General features: G+C 49.1%; 1 protein-coding gene and 1 long non-coding RNA gene across 2 annotated transcripts in view; one reads left to right on the top strand and one right to left on the bottom strand.

Annotated features, from left to right (window-relative positions):
* The window catches only part of CACNG6 (calcium voltage-gated channel auxiliary subunit gamma 6), a 37191-nt gene extending 21370 nt beyond the window's left edge, over positions 1–15821 (bottom strand). Inside the window, exon 1 of the mRNA XM_028703619.2 lies at positions 15278–15821. Coding sequence (XP_028559452.1) covers positions 15278–15602 — 325 coding nt within the window. The 5' untranslated portion in view covers positions 15603–15821. The remainder of the gene's footprint in view (positions 1–15277) is intronic.
* A 237-nt stretch (positions 15822–16058) lies between these two features.
* LOC114581932 (uncharacterized) overlaps positions 16059–22189 on the top strand; it is a 44498-nt gene continuing 38367 nt past the window's right edge. Inside the window, exon 1 of the long non-coding RNA XR_003703416.2 lies at positions 16059–16193. This is a non-coding gene — a long non-coding RNA (uncharacterized LOC114581932). The remainder of the gene's footprint in view (positions 16194–22189) is intronic.

The following is a 22189-nucleotide window of genomic DNA, read 5'->3' on the forward strand; positions in this document are numbered from 1 at the left end:
CGAGGAGAGGAGAGAAGCAGGTGCCTACTAGTGAGCTCACGAACGGCAGCCGACATGACGGCGGAACAGCAGATAGCGGAACTCAGAGAAGCAGTGTCACAGCTGAATGCCGAGGCTCTCGCATCCAGGAAGAGAGAGGAGGACGCAGCTGCCGCCTACAGGGATCTCCAGGTCAGGTTGGAAGTGCTTACGAAGCAAGGGCAACAGACACCCAAACCAGAGAGGATTGGGTTGGGGAGACGCACAGGCGGTCTGGTCTCTCACTTCGATGGGAACCTGCAACAGTATCCCAATTTTAAAGCAGACGTACTGTGTGCACTGCAACTGCTGAGTAAAGATTTTAGAGATGAGCAAGAGAAAGTGGGGTTCATCATGTCTTATTTGCATGGGGATGCCAGAGCATGGCTGCGCAATTTATGGAGGGATAACGATCCGGCGCTCCAAAATGCGAATGCCTTTATTAAAGCGATGGATGCGTGTTTTTTATCAAGCATTGACGTGGATCTTGCTCGGCAACAGATTCATGGACTGAAGCAGGGAAGGGCCAGCGTACGGCAGTACCATGCCCGCTTTTTCGCCTTGGCCAGTGCCCTAGAATGGGACAGAGATGCGACCCCTGTAAGAGACCTTTTCTGGGAGGGACTAAACAGCTCTGTAAAAGATGAGATTGCGAGGGGGGAGAGACCCCGGACCACCCAGGAGGTCGTGCAGAGGGCGCTGGCAGTGGGGGTACGGCTGGAAGGACGTCCGTGGAGCAGGGACGAGGGGCGTGGAGGGCGCGAACCAGCCAGGGGCTCCTCCTTCTTTCCCAGAGAAGCAGCACGTACGCAATCCACGCCTCCGCCAGGGGGAGGAGCTGAACCGATGGAGGTTGGAGGTGCCAGGGCTCAGTCAGCAACCAGAGCCCTAGCACCAGCAGCAGTGAAAGCGAAGCCTCCTAGAGGGAACAGGAAGTGTTACGTCTGTGAGGAGCCAGGGCATATGGCGAAAGAGTGTCCCCAGAGGCTCCACAAGCTCACTGCAGCCTCAGCAATGGCGACTGCAGCAACGCAGCAAGGAGAACCACAGCAGGGAAACGACGCTGTCTGGCTGGAGGAAGAGGCACTGGGGCCCAGCCAGACGTATTAATGATGCAGTCCCCAGAGATTTTACAGCCCGTGAACCCCCTCCCGCCCAAACCAGTGGTGAGGCTCACCGCGTCGCTCCAGCTGCCCAATGGCATCACCATGGACGTGCCAATCACCATTGACTCAGGCAGCAATGCGGACTTTATGGGGCAGGACTTCGTCAACCAGCATGCTATACAGTTGCTGCCGGCCACACTGCCCCTGCAGGTGGTCACGGTGGATGGCAGGGAGCTGCTAGGAGGGCAAGTGGTGCAGCAGACGCCACCGATGGTGATGCGACTTGGGAATCACCAAGAAGTCATCAGCTTCAACGTCACTCAATTGTCGGACACGCCCATTGTGTTGGGCATGAGTTGGCTGGACAAACACAGCCCAACGCTGGCTTGGTACCAGAGGCAGCTGACCTTCGGCTCTTCCTTTTGTGCTGAACACTGCATCGTGCCCAGGCAGGAAGGAGAGGAAGAGGAGTCACAGCTACTGCTAGGCACGCTGCAAGCGATTCCCCACAAGTACGCAGAATTTTTGGAAGTTTTCTGCGAGAAGGAGGCAGACAGGCTACCCCCTCACAGGCCATATGACTGCAAGATTGACCTGCTGCCAGGGGCGGCGCTGCCTAAGGGGAGACTGTATTCCATGTCAGAGGACGAGCTGCAAGAACTCAAGGAGTTCATAGATCATAATTTGGAGCGCGGTTTCATCCGAGAGTCCAAGGCGGTGGGAGGCAGCCCGGTGTTCTTCGTTAAGAAGCGGGATACGCCCCAAAAGAGGCTCGTAGTGGATTACAGGATCTTGAACAGTGTGACTAAGCCGTCGGACTTCCCCATGCCCCGAATTGACGACCTCCTCGCAAAGGTGCGGAAGGGCAGAGTGTTCACCAAATTGGATCTGCGAGGTGCGTACAACCTCATTCGCATGCGGGAGGGAGACGAGTGGAAAACAGCCATGTTCACGCCACTGGGGACCTACGAATATAGAGTTATGCCTTTTGGATTGCAAAATGGCTCCCACGTTTTTCAAGCATTCATGCATCACGTGTTGGCGGGACTTCTCTACAAGACGTGCGTCTGTTTCTTAGATGACATCCTGATCTTTTCGGAGTCGCAACAGGAGCATGACAAACACGTCAAGGAAGTACTGAACAGGCTGAAGCACCATAGGCTCTACGCCAAGCTGGAGAAGTGCCAATTTGACGTGACGGAGGTGGATTTTCTGGGCTACAAGCTGTCTGACAAGGGGCTCGCCATGGACAGCGCCAAGGTTCGAGCGGTGTTGGATTGGAAGAGCCCGCGCAACCGGAAGGAGGTCCAACGGTTTGTCGGCTTTGCGAACTTCTATCGCAAGTTTATCAAGGGCTTCGCTATGCAGACGGCGGCCATCACTGACACGCTTAGCTCCAAGAAAAAGAAGTTCATTTGGACAGAGCAGGCGGAACAGTCCTTTCAGGCACTCAAGCGTCTCTTCGCGTCGGAAGAGCAGCTGCTTCATGTCAACCCCAGCAAGCCGATGAGGGTGGAGACTGACGCCTCGGACAGAGCCGTGGGGGCGGTCCTGCTGCAGAAAGACCCGCAGGGGGTGTGGCGACCGGGAGCGTTTTACTCCAGGAAGCTCAGCAAGTCCGAGCAGAACTACACCATATGGGACAGGGAGTTGCTGGCCATTCATGCAGCGTTCAAGGCGTGGAGGCACTTTCTGATCGGCGCCAAGCACACGGTGCAGGTTTGCACGGACCACAAGAACCTAGAGCACTGGCGCACGGCACAGTTCCTGAACCAGAGGCAGATACGTTGGGCTGAGTTCTTTGCGAACTTCGACTTCCGAATAGAGTATGTCCCGGGGGACACCAACATCATGGCGGACGCTCTCTCCCGCAAGCCACAGTATCTGGAGGAAGCAACGCCAGCGGCCGCCATGCACATCTTCGCACCAGCAGTGTGGGCGTGCGCCGCGGCAACCGTGGATCTGGAGGCGGTGCGACGAGCGTTGCAAGGGGACTCCTTCGCGCAAGCAAAGATCTCAGAGGTGCAAAGGGGCAAAGCAGCGGCCGACGGTTTCCAGCTAAGAGATGGATTGCTCATCCGTAAAGGGGCCATCTACGTGCCGGGAGACGAACTTCGCGCCAAGGTGCTGCAGCAGCTGCACGACGCGCCCACTGCAGGGCACTTCGGCAAGGAGAAGACGGTGGAACTAGTAGCCAGGGATTTCTGGTGGCCTGGAATGAGAAGGGAGGTCGCGGACTACGTGGCGAGGTGTGACACCTGCCAGAGGGCGAAGCCAGTGCTTAGACCGCCGGCCGGACTGTTGGAACCGCTGCAAACTCCGGCCGAACCTTGGGAGAGGGTGGCCCTGGACTTTGTCACGGATCTGCCCAGCTCGAGGGGCAAGACGGCAGTGCTGGTGGTGGTGGACTTGTTCTCCAAGATGGCACATTTCATTCCGTGTGCGAAGGTGGCCACGGCGGCACAAACCGCCAAACTGTTCATAGACCACGTGTTCAAGGTTCACGGTCTGCCACGGTCTATTCTGTCCGACCGGGGGCGGCAGTTCATCTCAAATTTCTGGCAGCGGCTGATGGGCTTCCTGAACGTCAAGATCAACCTGGCGTCGGCGAGACACCCGCAAACCAACGGGCAAGCAGAACGGGTCAATGCCATCATGCAGCAGTACTTGAGGTGCTATGCAAATCAACAGCCTGCGACGTGGGTGGATTACCTGCCGCTCGCCGAGTTCGCTTACAACAACACGAAGCACGTGTCCACGGGGGTCACACCGTTCTTCGCCAACAACGGGAGGCACCCCAGAACCTTCCCGGGACGGGAAAGGCTGGGGGAAGGGGAGCCGCAGACGGCAGATGCGTTCGCGTCGGAACTGCAGGAAGTCCACGATCAGCTGAGGCGCCACCTGGAGCTGGCCAAGCACGCATACAAGGTACAAGCGGACAAACGCAGAAGGGTTGGCGACGAGCTACACGTGGGGGACTGGGTCTGGTTAGCAGCCCACGCAGTGCCGGCCAGGTCGTTGGCCAAGAAGAAACTAGGGCATAAGCAACTGGGGCCCTATCAAGTCGAAGAGCAGGTCAACCCGGTGGCCTTCAGGCTGGCGCTTCCGGAGGGTTCCAGAATGCATCCGGTATTCCACAGATCGGTGCTCACTCCCTACAAGGCACCGCACAGGTTTCAGGAACCCGGAACGGCGCAGAGTCCGGCCAGAGACAGAACAGGGCACGCAGGAGTGGCACAGAAGGAGCGCATCAACGAAGTCACAGAGATTTTGGATTCCAGATGGGGGGAAGAAGGGGTAGAATACTTTCTCGCCAGGGAGGGCACCCCGGCCAGTGCGAACAGTTGGGTGCCGGACTACGCCTTGGACGAACCTCTGCTCAAAGACGAGTTTCATGCCCTCTTCCCACATAGACCGATGCCAGCAGACTTTTTCGACGACTGGCTTTTCACACCCACGCTTTCGGGCAGCACGTTCCGGGGGTTCGACTCTGACGAGGACCCGATACGAGACGTCCGTTCCCCGGAGGGGTCGCCCTCGGGATCTGCCTCAGAACCCTCGTATTGGTGGGACGACAAACCAGAGGAACAGTGGCGCAGGAAGTGGCAAGAAGGTCCAGGCCGAGCAACGCCGCCTGGAGGAAGCGAGGGAGAGACGGACATGGACATTTTCGGGGACGATCCAGGTTTCGAGCACGGCGGCACAGAGATGGAAGCAGAGGTGACCGTCGTCAACGAGAGAAGGGAGGAAGAACCGGAAGACTTCGGAGGGAGGCCCGCTACGGGAACCGAACGGTACCCGACATTCGTCTCCTTGACGCAGCAGCACCCAGCTCCAGCACCGGAAGGAGGGGAAGGGGGAGTGGGGGGCTTCGAGGGGGGGATGGATGTCAGGGGTTCAGGAGCAGAGGCAAGGGCAAGGGAGGAAACAGAGAGCGAAGGGGAGGAGGCAGAAGAAAGGATGAGCGATGACGACGACCCGAGATCTCCGAGTCTCTCCAGTGAGTCGGAGGATTCACAGAAAGGAGCACCAGTGGCCAAGGCAAGGGGGGAGTTTAGGGGGGCACCCCAGGGAGATAGAGCCAGAGGGGAATCAGAGGAGAGCAGTTGGAGATCGGGTCCAGCGTCACCGCCAGAGAGCAGGGAAGAGGAAAGGAGCCAGGGGGCAAGCGCTGGCAGCTCACAGCAGGAGGGAGGGCACGAGTCAGGGGTGGCCACACCTCCATCTGGGAGCGAAGAAACGGTTAGACGGAAGGTGGAAGGTTGGGCGCGCGGGCCAAGTTCAAATGCACAGGAAGGAGGCGCAGTAGGCAGCCCGGAAAGAGAGCCGGGTCCTAAAGCCCGGCGCAAGGAGACAGGAGAGTCCGGGGGGTCAGCGTCCGAAGAATCCCGGAAGGAAGAGACCCAGGGGGGCAGAGGGACCCAGAGAAGAACAGTCAGGCGGAAAAGGTGGAGCAGGGCTAGGATATTAAGTTGGTGTACGAGGGGCGGAGATTCAGACGGAGCTTCGCCGATCTAGCTACTAGACGTAGGGTTGCACGCAGCAGCTTGAGAATGGAAACTGTAACTCAATAAAGACTTTTACTTAATGACCGTTGGCTAGCGTGATCCTCTGTGAGCTAGGATCTTGAAGCAACCCTGACAGTACATAACACCCTGCCTTCTGGAACGTCCCCTACCCACTTTCCTGAAACAACACGGCATGTTGCAAGTTGGATTGTTGCTATTCCAGCTTCGGGCCTCATCCCACCATAGCTGACTGACAATAACAAAACAGGAGACATTCTTGAGCTGAATTACAGTCAAACCTTGGTTCCCAAACGCTTCCGTTTTGGAACGTTTCGGCTCCCAAATGCCAAAATCCCAGAAGTAAGTGTTCCGGTTTTCAAACATTTTTCAGAAGCTGATTGTCTGACGCGGCTTCCGCTTGAGTGCAAGAAGCTCCTGCAGCCAATTAGAAGCCACGCCTCAGTTGTTGAACATTTCGGAAGCTGAATGGACTTCCAGAATGGATTGGGTTTGACAACCAAGGTTTGACTGTACTTGCTCAGCCAAAATGGCCCCTTGCTTCTAGGCAAAAGGTAGCCATGAATCACTCCACAATGTCTGCATTAGAAGCTGGCTGGAGGCCTGCCAGAGCGGTGTAGTGGTTAGAGTGCTGAACTTAGGACCTGGGAGAGGGTTCAAGCCCCCATGTGGCCAAAAAGCTCACTGGGTGGGTGACTTTGGCCCAGTCACTGTCTCTCAGCCTAACCTAACTTTCAGGGTTACTGTAAGAATAATATGGGAGAGAAAAAAGCATGCATGCCACCTTGAGCTCCTAGAAGGAAAAAGTGGGATATAAATATCTTCCTATATACATAAAAATGTGAGGCTGTCATCTTGCTGAGGATTCCATGGGCGCCAAGGTGGACATGCCAACCCCAGCATGACGACAGGGTGGTAAATGACCTAGATGAGCAGTTTAATGCGCTTGCAAACTGCTCTGTGAAGTTCCTCCCTCCGTTCATTCAATGCCACTGCAGCCGTGCTTAACAACGGGAGTGAGGGGTGCTTCACAAACCGTTCTGTGAAGTGCTTCTTTCCCTCTCTCTTAAATGCAGCTGCAGTGGGGCTGTAACAGAGTGGGGAGAGGGACTTCAGGAAACTGCTCTGAAGTGCTTTCCCTCTCCTTTAAAAGGGGGTAGGAGTAGTAGTGAGCTGTGAGGGGAAGGACTGGGGATGAGCTCTGAGGCTGAAGAAGGGGCTTGTGGCATGCGGGGGGTGGTGGGGTGAGATAGGTGAGGGGGGTGAGGGTTAAAGGGAGGATGGATTGCCAGCTGTGAAGGAAGCAGGGTTGACAAAGGGGTTGGCAAGTAGGTGGGGTTGGGGAGTAGAGTGAGCAGGGGTGGCTGTAGCTAGTAATAGTATAAATAAATATTAGTTTGACCCAACATTTTAAGACACTAATAGGCAAACCTCAGTCTTCTTCACCTCTACCTCCTCACCATGACATACGCATTTCACTTCTCTGCCCGTTCTCTTCCCAAGCTTTCTTTCTCCTTCTTCCTTCTGGACCATACCCTCCGCCCCAGTTACATCTTCTGCTTCCCTAGGTTGCTGTATTGTCTGGCCCCTGCCACATTCTTCCCTAAGCCCTCTGCAACTTCCGTCCTTTCTTCCTTACATACTGCTTCCTGCCGTTCCCCGCTCTAGGCCCAGACTGTGTTAGCCAATGACATTCAGAGACATGCTTTGTCCTTCTGTGATGCTAGTGCAGCTCTAGTCGATTACTGCCAGAGGCGACTTCATCGCCACAAAATCTCTGCCTACATCAAAACACCTGATACTCTATAAACAAGATTCCATGCAGCAGAGGATCTTTGCATTTAAAGAAGCAGACACTGTGCAATAGAAAATTCAGACATTTGTAGAGAAATACTGTGCTTTATCTTCTCCTCCCAACTCACTCGGTGAGACACACCCCAAATGCTAGAAAAGGAATAAATTATGCAGATTCAGTAGCAGACATCACGTATAAGTAAGTCTAAAAGACACAAATGCTCTTTTTGGCTTTAGCTAGTCAGTGGCTCTCACTGTGGAATGATATGCATAAGCATGATTGATGTGCATCCATTATTTATTGATTCCTCACCTCCCTCCCCTTCCCCCCAGAACATGTAGTTGGTAGCAGGAATTAGCTAATATAGAAGGGACAGAGGGGCATTTTTTAAAAAAGTGAACCTGCTTGTTTTACAGCTTCTAAATTTAATATATAAAAAAATGAAAGTTAAAGTTCTCAGGGGGAAAAGGGGATTAAACCATGAACAGGCACCTTGTCTTTTTCTCAGGGGCAAATATGTTCTCTAGTAGGAAGTCTGGAGACCAGAACTATATTTTCTGTATATGAGCTGACACCTCACCCATAGTAAAGTTGGGACTATCTAGCAGTAAAGGTTTCATAAGTTACAGAGCACATGGACTCAGGCACAGCTCAAATTTCATAAATCTGACATAAAAAATCCAAGAGAGGATCATTAAAGCGAGGAGTATCTCCTTTGTGTATAGCTTTGTAACGTTTTTCTTGTTTTTCCCTTATGAGCAAAAAGATGGGGAACAAACTTTTTACTACATTCTGATGAAAATTGGTTAGGACTGCCAAGGGCCGAATAAAATGGTCATATGGCCTGTATCTGCTCCCCAGGACCTCAGCTGCCCACCTCTGCATTAGAGAGCAAGTGCTATAAAGAGCAGAGTTGCATAACTGTTGTTTTTGCTTTCTGTACACTGCCTTTGGATATTTCTTATACATATTAAGCAGTATAGAAATGGTCTAAACAAAATAATAAAGAAAGAAACTGATGAATAAAATAGAAATAAAGAAAGAAAGAAAGAAAGAAAGAAAGAGAAAGAAAGAAAGAAAGACGAATTAAAACACCGTCAAATAATCTACACTTGAACAAAGAGTCTTTCAGCACTGTTAAAAACCTGGCAAGGAAATGCAAACCAGGACTAGGGCAGATCCAGATACAAATCTGTACTCCATCATGAAAGTCACTGGATGACCTTAGGAGAGTCACCATCTCTTGGCCCAATATGCCTGCCAGGGATGTAAAGGTAAAGGTAAAGGTACCCCTGCCCATACGGGCCAGTCTTGACAGACTCTAGGGTTGTGCGCCCATCTCACTCAAGAGGCCGGGGGCCAGCGCTGTCCGGAGACACTTCTGGGTCACGTGGCCAGCGTGACATCGCTGCTCTGGCGAGCCAGAGCCGCACACAGAAACGCCGTTTACCTTCCCGCTAGTAAGCGGTCCCTATTTATCTACTTGCACCCGGAGGTGCTTTCGAACTGCTAGGTTGGCAGGCGCTGGGACCGAACGACGGGAGCGCACCCTGCCACGGGGATTCGAACCGCCGACCTTTCGATCGGCAAGTCCTAGGCGCTGAGGCTTTTACCCACAGCGCCACCCGCGTCCCTCCAGGGATGTGGGGGGACGTAAAAGGGGGCACCTTGTGTGTTACCCCCAAACTCCTCGGAGGAAGAGTGGAATGTAAATGTAATCAATAGCTGATATTAGCATATCTCAAGTGCAAAGAGTACAGTGGTACCTCGGGTTACATATGCTTCAGGTTACATACGCTTCAGCTTACAGACTCCGCTAACCCAGAAATAGTACCTCGGGTTAAGAACTTTGCTTCAGGATGAGAACAGAAATCGCGCAGCGGCTGCGTGGCAGCAGCGGGAGGCCCCATTAGCTAAAGCGGTCTTCAGGTTAAGAACAGTTTCATGTTAAGAACGAATTAAGTACGTAACCAGAGGTACCAGTGTAATGCTTTCTGGGACTACAGACTAACACCTTGTCTTCAACACTGAGAAGAGATACATGAATCATTCTAAGAAAATGGTCTGAGTGTGTGTGTGTGTGTGTGTGTGTGTGTGTGTGTGTGTGTGTGTCTGTCTGTCTGTCTGTCTGTCTCTCTGTCTCTCTGTCTGTGTGTGTCAAGAAATCTCTATAGATGTTTCCCCTGAACAGGCTACTCCAAATTTCCTGAGATTCGGATTTAGGTGAAATTCAGAAACAACTCTAGATAGTGGCTAGTGGCAAGATGTTTCAGAAAACCCATCTGATGTGTCGATGCAGAAGCAAAGGATAATAATACTCTTAAAACATTTTAAAGTTGTGTAGGACAGGAAATTTCAGGAGGATCAGAATTTTGCATCCCTGCATGACAACCTGGACCATTTGAAATTCTCTCTAATGCAGCTATTGAATGGCCGGAATTCTCCCTTTGTGTTTAATGATCACCAGTTTCCTGGAAATCTAAGAAATGGGGGTTAGATATGGGTTATGATGAACAAATCTGTCAATTTTAGTTTTGCTCAGTTTCTCATTGTTCATGTCTGAAGTTCAGTTCACGTTACTGTGTCAGTTTGCAATTTTTTTTTAAAGTCCTCATGAAAATATGTCAGCTTTTCCAGTGTGCATTACTCCTAATATATACATTTGTATATGCATTTTTCCTAATTTGCATATTTTGCAAATACAATGCACTTTTTAATGTAATTCTCACTAATATGCACATTTATACACACTTATCTGTGCTCTTTTGCACACATTATTTGGCTGGAGTGCCATTTGCAATTTGGAGAAATGAGACTTCTGAAGGATGGTTGTGTTCATGTATTGTTTTGGGCAGTGCAAATTAGGTATATCTGCCTTTAAATGTGAAATGAACCGAATTCATCCTCCATCCTTCAGTGTGGATCTGAATCCCTTTAAAATGGCTGTCTTGGATGACGGGAGTGAAGGCCAAATAAGGTGAAATCTCTCTGCCTCTCTTTCTGTCCCCAGTGTGTGGACATAGGGTTGGCTCTGTCATGAAGGAGGGTGAAACAAACAAAACCTTTCAAAGTATTGACCCTACTAGGAAGTGGGGACCCGTTATTTGGGCCCTGCTTCAGGCATCAAAGTGTCCTGTGCCAGCACTGTGCACAAGTGCATATAAGCGAACATTAGGAATGGGAGAGAAACTTGATTTTGTTTTGCCATTTAATGAGAAACTACATAATTTGGAGAACACACAAACTGTAACATGGGGATTCTTTGAAATTTGCACTTCTGAATTTTGCACACACACAAAATGTGTACAGAAATGCACATATTAGGGGAAAGTGCACTGATTCACAAAAAATAGCTACAAAAATCAATTATATTAGGGGAAAGTGCCCTCCTCCCTTTAAGGACTAAGAAGAAAGGAGTTCCCACAGTGGTTCTCCCTTAGGCTGACTGTGGTTTCACGCCCATTCCTCTTCAGGCTGTAACAGGGCGCTGCTGAAATTTTAAGCCCCAAGCCCACCACTGCCTTGTTCTTAGGTTGAAACCTAACTTAGCTGTTTCACATTGCTGGGAAATCTCTCATGAGGGCCATTTTCAGCTCAGCAAATGTAGGAATACTCGCGCTATAGTTTTCAAACAGCAGGGTAGCATTGTGCCTGCTGGCTTAATTCCTAAACCCCCCACATTTATTAGTTCTTCTGTACTTGACCTGTATAAATATATATTACACTTTCAGTGTGACACAGACAGAATGAATGAAGCACCCCCCCCACACACACATACTGGTGTCTTATTGTTGATGTATTTTGCAGCATCCTCTCGACACAACAGTGCATCAGTTGTGAATTGATTCTGCTTCGTTAGTTGTTCTGCAATGCTTCTCCAATGCTACCACATTACTACTGTCCAGAGGGGTTACAGCACAACAAAAAGTTTGTGTGGTATAGCAGTTTAGATCAGAAAAGTATCATGGGCTAGGGCACAGCTGTCAACCTTTCCCTTTTTTTAAGGGAAATTCCCTTATTCCAAATAGGATTCCTCGCAAGAAAAGGGAAAAGTTGACAGCTGTGGGCTAGGGGTGTGGGCAAAGGGTTACGTAACCTCAACCTCTGCGTTTCTTCCTCAATCATATTGATGGTGGAGCCTCTCCTTTGTATGCAGAAAGTCCCAGTCTCATTCCCTGGCATCCCCATGTGGGGCTGGGGAAGACCCCTGCCTGAAACTCTGGAGCGCCACTTCCCTGTCAGTGTGGACAATGCTGAGCAAGATAGATCAATGCTCTGACTTGGTATAAGGCAGCTTCCTGTGTTCCTTCCTTACAGGTGCATTTCGTTTCACATCAGCAATGGGAGATCATCCAGGGATCTTTGGGTGTAATATGTAATCTGGCTCTTTGAAACCCCAAAATAATTTTTCTTCAAACTTACTGGGTTTTCTGCGCGCACAGTCTTCTCTGCCTCTATCCCAACCAGTCTTCTGTCACCTGTCCCTTATTTTACTCAACCTCAAAGCCAAGCAATGGATTTACATTAAAAGATGTGCGAGTGAACAATAGAGATGAGCAAACAAGTTCAGGAGTGAATCGCAAGACGCTTGCAGCTTAGAATTATATATGTAGCCTATTTGGGGCAGCGAGATCAGCTGTATGGGTTTTTCTGTACGTGAGGAATCCTGTATGTGTATTTCTGTGTATGCAAAGTCTCTAAACTCCAGGTTGAGATCACAGGTTCCAGTGCAAAGCCACATGTATAAGTTCTGCAAATGGCCCATCGTAGCTGTCTAAAAGCAGCCAAGTGAGAAAAAGAACTATTTGAAAGATCTCTGCTTCCAAACCATAAGCCAGGGGAAACAAAAAATAGAATCAGAAAATAGACCTGTGCAGATTATGATTCTGCATTCTGATTTCCCATCCAAACTTGACCTCATCATCCAATCCATAGTCTAGGAAGGTATTAGACAGAGGCCCAATTCAGAGTTAACAATAATAAGAAAATGTTTGTTAAGATTAAGTTGCACACCTGCAGAGGTTGTTGTAGGAGAAAACTAACGGGCAATCTGTACTGGGTGGCTCTTCGCAGCTGAGGCATTGCTGTGTCGCTTTATCTTACAGATGGAATTGCCGTTTGGTGGGCAGAGTGTGCTATATTAATAAAATTAATATCGAATTCCTTGCCACAACCCAGTGATTACAGTGGGAAGTTGCTGATTAGTAGACAGCATTTTCTCTCTCTCATGGAGAGAGGAGTCAGGCAAATGCCTGTGCAAGAGTCAGGGGCGGAGGAAGGAGGGTGCGGTGGGTGCTGGCCGCCCTGGGTGCCACCACTGGGGGGCGGGCAACAAAATGCCAGGCAGCACTCACAAAATGACAGGCAGTCTCCTGGGAGAGACGCGGTGGCTTGGGTGCGCGCAGGTTCCGCGCAGCCCAAATGGTCCGCCTGCTGCCTCCCCCCCCCAGCTGTAGGGCAGCTGAGTGGGAGGAGGCAGGCAGACTCTGGAGGCCCTGCAGTGCGCCCCGCCCTCACCTGCCCCTATGGGCAGCACGCACTGTCCCTGGGCGCGCTGCTGCAGGGTCCAAGCACCCGAGCCGCTTCCTCTGCCGCTAGCAAGAGTCAGTTGGTGTGTGGGCGGGCAGACACGTTAAAGCTAAAAGTACTCTGCAGTGCTTCACGGGATGCAGCAATACAAATGAAGCTGTTGTTGTTTATTCATTCATTATTATTTCCATCTATACCCTACCCTTCCTCCCAAAGGAGGGAGATTAAAAGATTTAAAAAGCAGTTCCTCGCTGCTTCTCCGAAACAAAGCCCTTCTCTTTCCTATTGTTGCAAAATGGAGGTTCAGGAATGAAAACAGATGATAACAATTTATGGCCCAAGAAGCCACTCCTTCTATCCATAAGTTAAGATACAAGTTGAGGGGGAGAGTGTTGAAAAAAAAGTTTTTCAAGTTTAAGGCACTCCCAGTGATTTCAGTGCGAACTGCGCCATGCCGCAATCTGACCTGCCAACAGCAGAATAATAACAAAACCCAAAACACCACCTCACACACACAAAGCTGCTAATAAAACAATTCTGGAAACACACAAAGAATAAACAGACAAAAATCACAGAGGGGAGACGGATGGACAGATTAGCTAGTGAGTGCATCATGTGGCGCACATGGAACCCACGCCCTGCTGTCGTGAAGTGAAAACCATCGTGCAAATTGGCCCACAAATAGATGGCTGGGTTAATGCATTTCTCAATGCCTATAATGGGAAATGCTACGTTTTGAGCCTGCCTGAAAGCCACACAGACTTGTAGGCAGAGATTTTGTAACGATGGGGACTGGGCAGGAGCAGAATCATTGCAGAACAGCCAGAACATAAATACAGGGGGTTCAATATTGCAGTTACTTAATTGCATGATTTTGTTATGAATGATTGAGTAGGAAACTACTTACATTGCTTTTGCTTATGCTTATATCTTGATAAGTAAAATAATGAAAGTCTTAAGGCAACAGCAGACCTGATGCTATTAACCAACCTTTTTTATTAGTTAATAGCTGTGTTTTTTTGGGGGGGGGGGGTCCCAGTCTGGTTTGGGACCGTGATGGGGGCAAATAGACACACAATTATATTTTAATACTCTGTTGGAAGTCGCCCAGAGTGGCTGGGGAAACCCAGCCAGATGGGCAGGGTATAAATAATAAATTATTATTATTATATCATATATTATGTCTAATTGCAAACAGCATTCGCACAATTACTAATTGTGTGAATAACATCATGTTTGCTTTGGCTGTTCCATTTTTCAAAAGTGTATTAATATTCAGAAAGGAGGCCTTAAATATCTCTGAAAGGGGCAATCCCTCTTACCCACCCCAGTGCCCTGGCCATATCTTTCCCTAGAAGCTCTGCTAATCTAACATCCAATACATGGGGGTTTGTTGTCTTGATTAAGTGTTAGCTGGCAGGCTCTCTGCACAGTCTCGGAGGCACTCTTTTTTTTCTTTCCAGTTTACACATGCAGTGAGAAAATAGTTACAGTTAATATGGAAAACATGGCTTTGGGGTCTCTATGGAGGCTCCTGATTCTGTGAACTGTCATCCTTACGTCAAACAGAAGATGATACTTTCAACCATAACTCCCCTGTTTCAACCTATGCTGTGTTCAGGTAGAGCCTGTCCCTGTAGAATGGGAGGTGGAAGAAAGATGCTAGCAGAGGCAAGGAGATTATCCTTCATTAGCAGGAGGTAATCAACGCATCAGCATTCTGCATTGCAAGTGCTTGGGCTAAGCCTGAAATTGCAAACAGATGCCAAGGCTGAGGTTGTGAGCCGCGGGTCACATGAAGGCCTGATGGATGTGGCTGGGGTGGCGCAAAAAAGGAAAGGGAGAAAGACAAACACACTGGACTGCTTTTTGGTAAATAGATGAGAACAATGTGTTGGGTAGGGGCGGCATATGCAAAGAGATAATTAATTGATGAATGGATAATGGAGGGCTTTACTAAACTGGGGAGGAGGGCCTCACACTTCACCAGGGGCTGCCAGCAGTCCGGATCTAGCCACCATCTTCCCTTGTTAGTCCACACATCCCATCCCTTATGATCCTGCATGTAATGCATTGAACGTGCTGTATCACATGGAAACACCAGCCCACATTCCCCGGATGCATAGCAGAGAAGATGGTGGGGTTGGGGGTTGGACACAGCAATGTTGGGAAGTGGAGGAAGCCGATCAAAAGGAGGGGGCAACTTCAGGAACAGGGTGTGTGTCTGTGTTTGTTTATGAAAGTGTGGGTGGGGTGGGGAGTAAGGGAAAAGAAAACGGGAACATGCTCAGGTAAACCGTTACCTCCAGGCAGCTCTGCGGGTCCACAGGTAGCCCTCTCCTCCTCCACAACGTCCATCCAGAGTTTCTTGTGGCAAAACTTCCACAAGCCATAGTGGGCCGCCTCGCAGACGAGGGATTGGTTCTGCTTGTAGGTGTTGAGCTCCACCCAGAATTCTGTGCCCACGGCCAGCACTGTCAGGGTCATCCCCACGATGGCCACGAAGAAGGCCAGCTTGATCTTGCCCTCTTGCTCATCCGTCAGGACCTTGCGCCGCTTGACCCCTGCCCGTGTGCGCCCCCCCATGCGCTGCTCCTCGTCCTGGAGGAAAAAATTTGGCCACATCATAGCCCCTTGCCCTGCTCCCCCTTGTCTTTTGAAGGGATCTATTTTGGCTCTAGAATAGCTACCCGGAACCCTGTTTGCAAACCCCCCAGGCTTTAAGCTGGGTCTTCGGTGAGGGCTCCTCGCAGCTTCTCTTGGCTCCTATCTAGGTCAACACGTTGCATGCAGTGCTGAAAAGTTGCTTGACCACCCTCACCCCACCCCTGCCTTCTCTACCCAATGCCCTGGCTTCCCAGGGTGAGGCCAGGGTTGGAACAGCAGCTACCTCACCCCACCCCCCCCCGGCCGCCTTGGCAAATGTGCGGAGCACCTGTTCCTGCTCTTCATCGCCTAGGCAATCAGGGTTATTTTAAGGCTGCAGGGCGCATAGACAGTCTGGATGTGTGTGTGCCTGTGCGCCTCTGAAGGTTTTGACGATGCGGAGGCCAAAATGGAAAGCTCTTTCAGCAGCAAGGGGGGGGGGACCCTCTTGCCCCACCTTACGACAGCACCCCCTGCTGGGACCGGAATACCTCGAGGCATTTTCACAAGTCTCTGGAACTTGCACCGGCTGCAATACCTCTTTTGGATTCACACTGCCCTTCTTAACAGCAAGTATGCACAGCACCAAAATCATGTGCAAGTCTGTCTACTGCTAGGCACACTTCTTTAGAAGTCCCACGGGAAGCAAGCATTGTTTCCAACAAGTGCTTTCCAAGCAAGTATGCCAGCGCTTCCTCCTTCTGCATTTGCAGTTGTAAATCTTTCCTCTGCTGTGACTTTTCCTTAGGCCAGGTAGGGAAGCCGTAGCCCTCCAGACATTGTTGGACTGTGAGCCTTCTGGCCAGAGATGATGGGCATTTGAGTTCAAACAACATCTGGGGGGCCGTGAGTTTCCCATTAGGCAAATTGCTATCTCTCAGCCCTCCCTTCCCTCTCCCCACCCCCAATACACAATACAGACAATAGCAATGCCGACTGACCTTTCCGGTTTGTTGTCAGGATTAGCAAGTGGTCATCTCCAGACCATCAGTGTTTTGTGGGAGGGATTAAAGTGCATACCAGAAATTTGAGCAATTAAAGGGAATTAATGTGCTCTGTTGGCCTGATGAAACAAATCCTCTTACAAAAAATTCCTGACCTTTTTGCGGTTAGGAAAGTGGTGGGGGAGTGGACTGAAAAGTGTGGGATGGACAAATGATTAATGGGAAGATGAATAACTACCGAAAAAGCAAATCTGGATGAATTCAGGAGACTGCTCCTTGCCTTATAACCGCCCCATAAACAGATCTGAACGAATACTCAATAAGGACTATTGCTGAGGGAGAAATCAAATTCCATTTGCACTTAAAGGAAAACCCACCAAACTTGTGATTTCTGAAACAATTCCTGAACCCAACCAACCTTCAAAATTCACCTTTTTTGAATTTTGCAGTTTTGAAAAAAAAAATGGCTACGAAATGCACATATTCGGGTTAAAAATGCACATATTGTTGTTGGGGTGTGTGTGTGTACAAAAATGCATTGTAAGAGGGGGGAATTCTTTGCAAAAATAGGGCAAATTCGCATGAAAATGCTGGTGATTTTTTCTGAGGACTTAAAAAAAATCACACACTGTGGGAATGTGTAGAATAGAATTTAAGTTTGGGGAAAAATGAGAACTAGACAGAAAATTAACAGAAACTGACAGGGAAAATGTGAAACTAACAGATTTATTTTGTAAATTTTTGTATGCAATTTTGCCTAATATACACATTTTTGCAAAGCAGCTTTCCCTAATACAATACATTTTTCAAACAGAAAATATGTATGTATATGTACAGTTTGTATTTCTGTACACATAACTTGACAGGGAAAACTGCATTTCAAAATTAGAAAAAGTGTGTAGTCTGCTGCACAACTGCATTTTGGTTCACTTATTGTTTCAGAAAGTGAGAATTAGAAATTTTCTTTTTAAATGCAAACTGAATCATTTCTCTCCCCCATCCCAACTCCTTACACAGGCATAGCTGAGCATTTTATATTACCAAATACTGTAAGAGAAGCCTTTCTTGTGAAGAATTTCAAACTGTAGGTTCCTCAGGGCAGTGACCTGTCTTTTTGTATTTCGTAAAATGCCATGTGTATGGCTGGTGCCATGCATCACTGTCAAGTGCAACACACATTGAGGAAGGAATGAAGGATGACAGAAATAAAGAAAATAAGAAAGAAAGAAGAAGTATAAACACTTGGGGGGGTTTGACACTCTACCCTTTTAGAGGCATCTAAATCTAAATCTAATCCTCTGTGTGAACATACAGGATTTAAAAAATGATGTTGTTGTTTAGTTGTTTAGTCGTGTCCGACTCTTCGTGACCCCATGGACCAGAGCACGCCAGGCACTCCTGTCTTCCACTGCCTCCCACAGTTTGGTCAAACTCATGTTAGTAGCTTCAAGAACACTGTCCAATCATCTCATCCTTAATTAAGAAAGTAGACTACGAGGCTAGGGAGAGAGGATTGTGGTTCCCAATGGCCGGTGGCTGGTTTTCCGGTTCTTCACTCACTCCTCATATTTCCTTTTGCTTGGTGACTTGGATATAATTTTTAAACTTAATCGCATATTGTTGTTCTTGTTGCTATGATTGTTATCCCTCAAATGCGGTTCAGGCGGTTGAAAGTCTATCGGTTTGTAAACAAAATGGGGCCACCCAAATATAGGACGGCGCTTTTTATATACTCTGGAGATTTCCAAGTTTATAAATTTGCAATTTAGAAGGAAAAGAAAAGTTAATCTTGCAAAAGTTGGCTGGAAGGACCTGTGAGCTTCCAGAATGTATGGAATGCTGTGGTGGCAAGAGAGAGAGAAGAAGAAGCTGGAAAAAATTTTTTTTGGGGAGGAATAATAATGTCTTAGAGGGGGACAGGATTAGGGTTGTGGAATGCATGCTATGAGATAATAATAATAATAATAATAATAATAATAATAATAATAATAATAATTTATTATTTATACCCCGCCCATCTGGCTGAGTTTCCCCAGCCACTCTGGGCGGCTCCCAATCAGTGTTAAAAACAGTACAGCGTTACATATTAAAAACTTCCCTGAACAGGGCTGCCTTAAAAAACACCCATGGATGTTTCAGGAGAAACAAAAGTAAAAATAATACATTTTTTCTTTCCCTCTCACCAAAACACTCCCCACCCCCATTTAGCTACAAAGTGATTAGATTCAGGGGGTTGGCAGCCCCCCCGGGTTTGAAATCTCTAGCGCTGTAGGGCAGAGCAGGGGAAGTCTTCCGGAGAGGTGAGAGGAGACTTCTTCCTTTCCCTCCTTCAGAAGAAATCGTTCCCCCCTTCCTGCTATCACACTCTCCTGAGAGGCCTGGACAAGGCTCCTGTTCCATGCTGGCTACTTATGTCCCTGAAAAGCAACATTCCTCTTGGGGTGGGGGTGCAGAAATCTGCTGCAGTTTGTGTTGCAAGCATCACCACCTGCAACCTTGCGTAGATTCCTGGATTTCCGGAAGGGGAACGAGGCCAAGCAGGTTGTCAACAGGTGTTCCATCACAGAGACACCTGTTCAGAACCTAAGAATGAAAATGGGACCTGCTGCAGAATGATGTGCTCTCTCCTTGGTGTGCTCCATATAGTCTCTGTTTCTTGCTTCCCTTGTTCCACCTGTTCCTCCTGCTGTTTCTGGCTCCTGATTCCTCACCTCCTTCTTTGTTGCTCCTATCTCCCCCCCCCCTTCCATCCCATCTGTTGTCCCCCTTTCCCTTCTGTCTCTCGCTCTTCCGGCTGCTCCTGTCTTCCCTCCACCACCAATTCCTTTCTCCTGGTTCTTCCTCCTCCCTTCATACACAGCGGAGAGCCATCGAAATGGCTTTCAAATGCCTGATGCACAAGCCTTGCTTAGAACAGGAGATAAGAGTAACTGAGCAGGGTGAGTCACTCCTGCGGAGCATGCATGCTCAGCAGACATGTATCATTCGGGGGAATTTGCCCGTTCTAGGGGGTCTGGCTTTAATTTCTTTTGAAACTTGAATGCAGATTTCCAAAAAATAGCAAGGAGAGACAAGAAGGCCTTCTTAAACGAGCAATGCAAAGAAATAGAGGAAAACAACAGAATGGGAAGAACCAGAGATCTGTTCAAGAAAACTGGAGATATGAAAGGAAGTAGTAGCAATGTTCCTGTTTTTCTGAATGGCTCACGGTTGCTTTGCAGCAATCCTGGGGCACCTCCCCTTCAATTGTCCAGCGTTCCCTCTGTTGCCCATCAGGAGGCAGATTTTCTCATGAAATTACGCTTTGTTGTTGTTTAGTCATTTAGTCGTGTCCGACTCTTCGTGACCCCATGGACCAGAGCACGCCAGGCACTCCTGTCTTCCACTGCCTCCCGCAGTTTGGTCAAACTCATGCTGGTAGCTTCGAGCACACTGTCCAACCATCTCGTCCTCTGTCGTCCCCTTCTCCTTGTGCCCTCCATCTTTCCCAACATCAGGGTCTTTTCCAGGGAGTCTTCTCTTCTCATGAGGTGGCCAAAGTATTGGAGCCTCAGCTTCAGGACCTGTCCTTCCAGTGAGCACTCAGGGCTGATTTCCTTAAGAATGGATAGTTTTGATCTTCTTGCAGTCCATGGGACTCTCAGGACCATAATTCAAAAATCTCTCCAGCACCATAATTCAAAAGCATTAAGCTTTAGACAAGGGCTAAAGGAAGAGTCTAGGACAGGAGGGTCCAGGCCTGAAGGTGTTAAGTAAAATCAACAGAGGGCCAAGTGGCGATTTTAGAGTGTTCATCCATGCAATTAGAAGCAGGCTGGAGCATCTGGTGCCACAGTCCCCTCCCCGCCCCACTGCCTTCGGGGAGCAGGATGCTGTGTGTTCTCAGCACAAGCTGATTGAGGAAAAATACTGAGTTAGCATGAAATGACAGCTGTTTCAGGGATGGCAGGAAATGGCAGTGGGAGATCTGTAGGGGGTGCTGTGCTGCAGGGAGTGAGATGCAGGCCAGGAAGACATGCTGTGCTGTCAGGAAGAAGGATGAATTGAGTACTGCTTTGTTTATTAATTTTTTTGTTATGTGTGTCCTGCTTTATTAACATCTGAAATGTGTGGTTGTACCATGGGGCTTTGCTGAAAATTAAGTCAGGTTTGTCAGCAACAAGCTAGGCTAGCACATTATTTGCATCTCAGAACTGCTCTGTGACAGCTGTCAGCGTCTAAGGGCAGAGGTGAGAAGAGTTGACGTTTTGGGAAATAAAGAAGTATTTATTTATCCTATGGCACTTTTACCCCATACAACGTCTGAGGTTGATGGGGCAGTGCCCCATTCACCCTAATGGTCCAGCCTCTACTAGTTCCTAGTCAGACAACACGCACTCATGTGCTTTGCATGCAGAAACATCCAGGCTTTATCTCTGACATCTCCAGCTGAAAGGATCAGATAGCAAATGGTGAGGAAGACTCTCCATCTGCCTGAGCCCCTGGGGAGCCACTTGCCAATGTGGCTAGAAAGACAAATGGACTTACCTGAACCTTTCCAAACCAAATATCATAGCCACATCTTTGCATAATGGTTTCTGAGATAGCCGAGCAGGTTTTTGCTTATGTTTGGATCCAACTGGATGCCAGGCAGATCAAGCCTTTCAGAACTGCACTGTAATGATTCTAGGGGTTACTTGTGTGTAAATCAACGCCACCCTTGGCTGGTTGCCTGAATGAACCCTTTCTGTCTGGACAGCCACGCGCCCGTGGCTGTCTCAATCGCTGGCAGAATCCGTTAGTGGGCGTTTCTTGAACTTCTTCCAGCAAAGAAGCTCTTTGACGCCTAGTCGACGCCTAGCTTCTCTGCGGGGAAGCCTTCTGCGCAGGGAGGGTGTGGGCATCGGAGGACCCGTGCTCTCCCCACTGGTTCCTGGCGAGGAGTCTTGGAGCCACCTCACCAATTCCCCCATCTGCCCCCCTTCTCCACTGGCGTTATGCTGATTTCCTTCCCCAGAATATGTGCTGCTTCTCTCCCTCCCGGGACACTCTCCGGAATCCCTCTGGAGCCCTCCCTCTCCCTCTGGCTCCGATGGCAGTTCCCTGACATGCACTGATGCTAACCAATTTTGCATCATAGTTCCAGAGATCACGGAGCTGGTTTCCTCTATGTTTGGATACAACTGGGTGCCATTTTGAATCTTTCAGGAAACTGCCCCGACGTTAACCATCGTTTTCAAAATTGGATTATTATTATTTTGTTTTTTCAAATTCCCAAACAATGCCGAGCATGGGGCTGCTAGCGAGTTCTAGCTCAGGAGCAGGGAACACACGCTTTGACTGCAGAAGGCATCAGGCCCCATCCCTATGACTGCCTGCAGCAGCAAGTGGTGTGAATTGTCTCCGCTGGAGAGCCACTGCCAGTCAGAGGGGAAGGCCGAAGCTCAGCGGTAGAACATCTGCTTTGCATGCAGGAGGTCGCAGGTTCAATCCCTGGTGTCTCCAGGTAGAATTGGGGAAAGATTCCTGCCTGAAACCTTGAATTAGTGCTCCTCTTTCCTTTTCTCCCACAGTTCAAACATGTCCTGACAGTGAGCTTGTTGCCAAACATAAGGAAGAGATGGCACCCAAAGGAAATACAGACCA

This window comes from Podarcis muralis, chromosome 13, assembly GCF_964188315.1.
Source record: "Podarcis muralis chromosome 13, rPodMur119.hap1.1, whole genome shotgun sequence".
Taxonomy (NCBI): Eukaryota; Metazoa; Chordata; class Lepidosauria; order Squamata; family Lacertidae; genus Podarcis; species Podarcis muralis.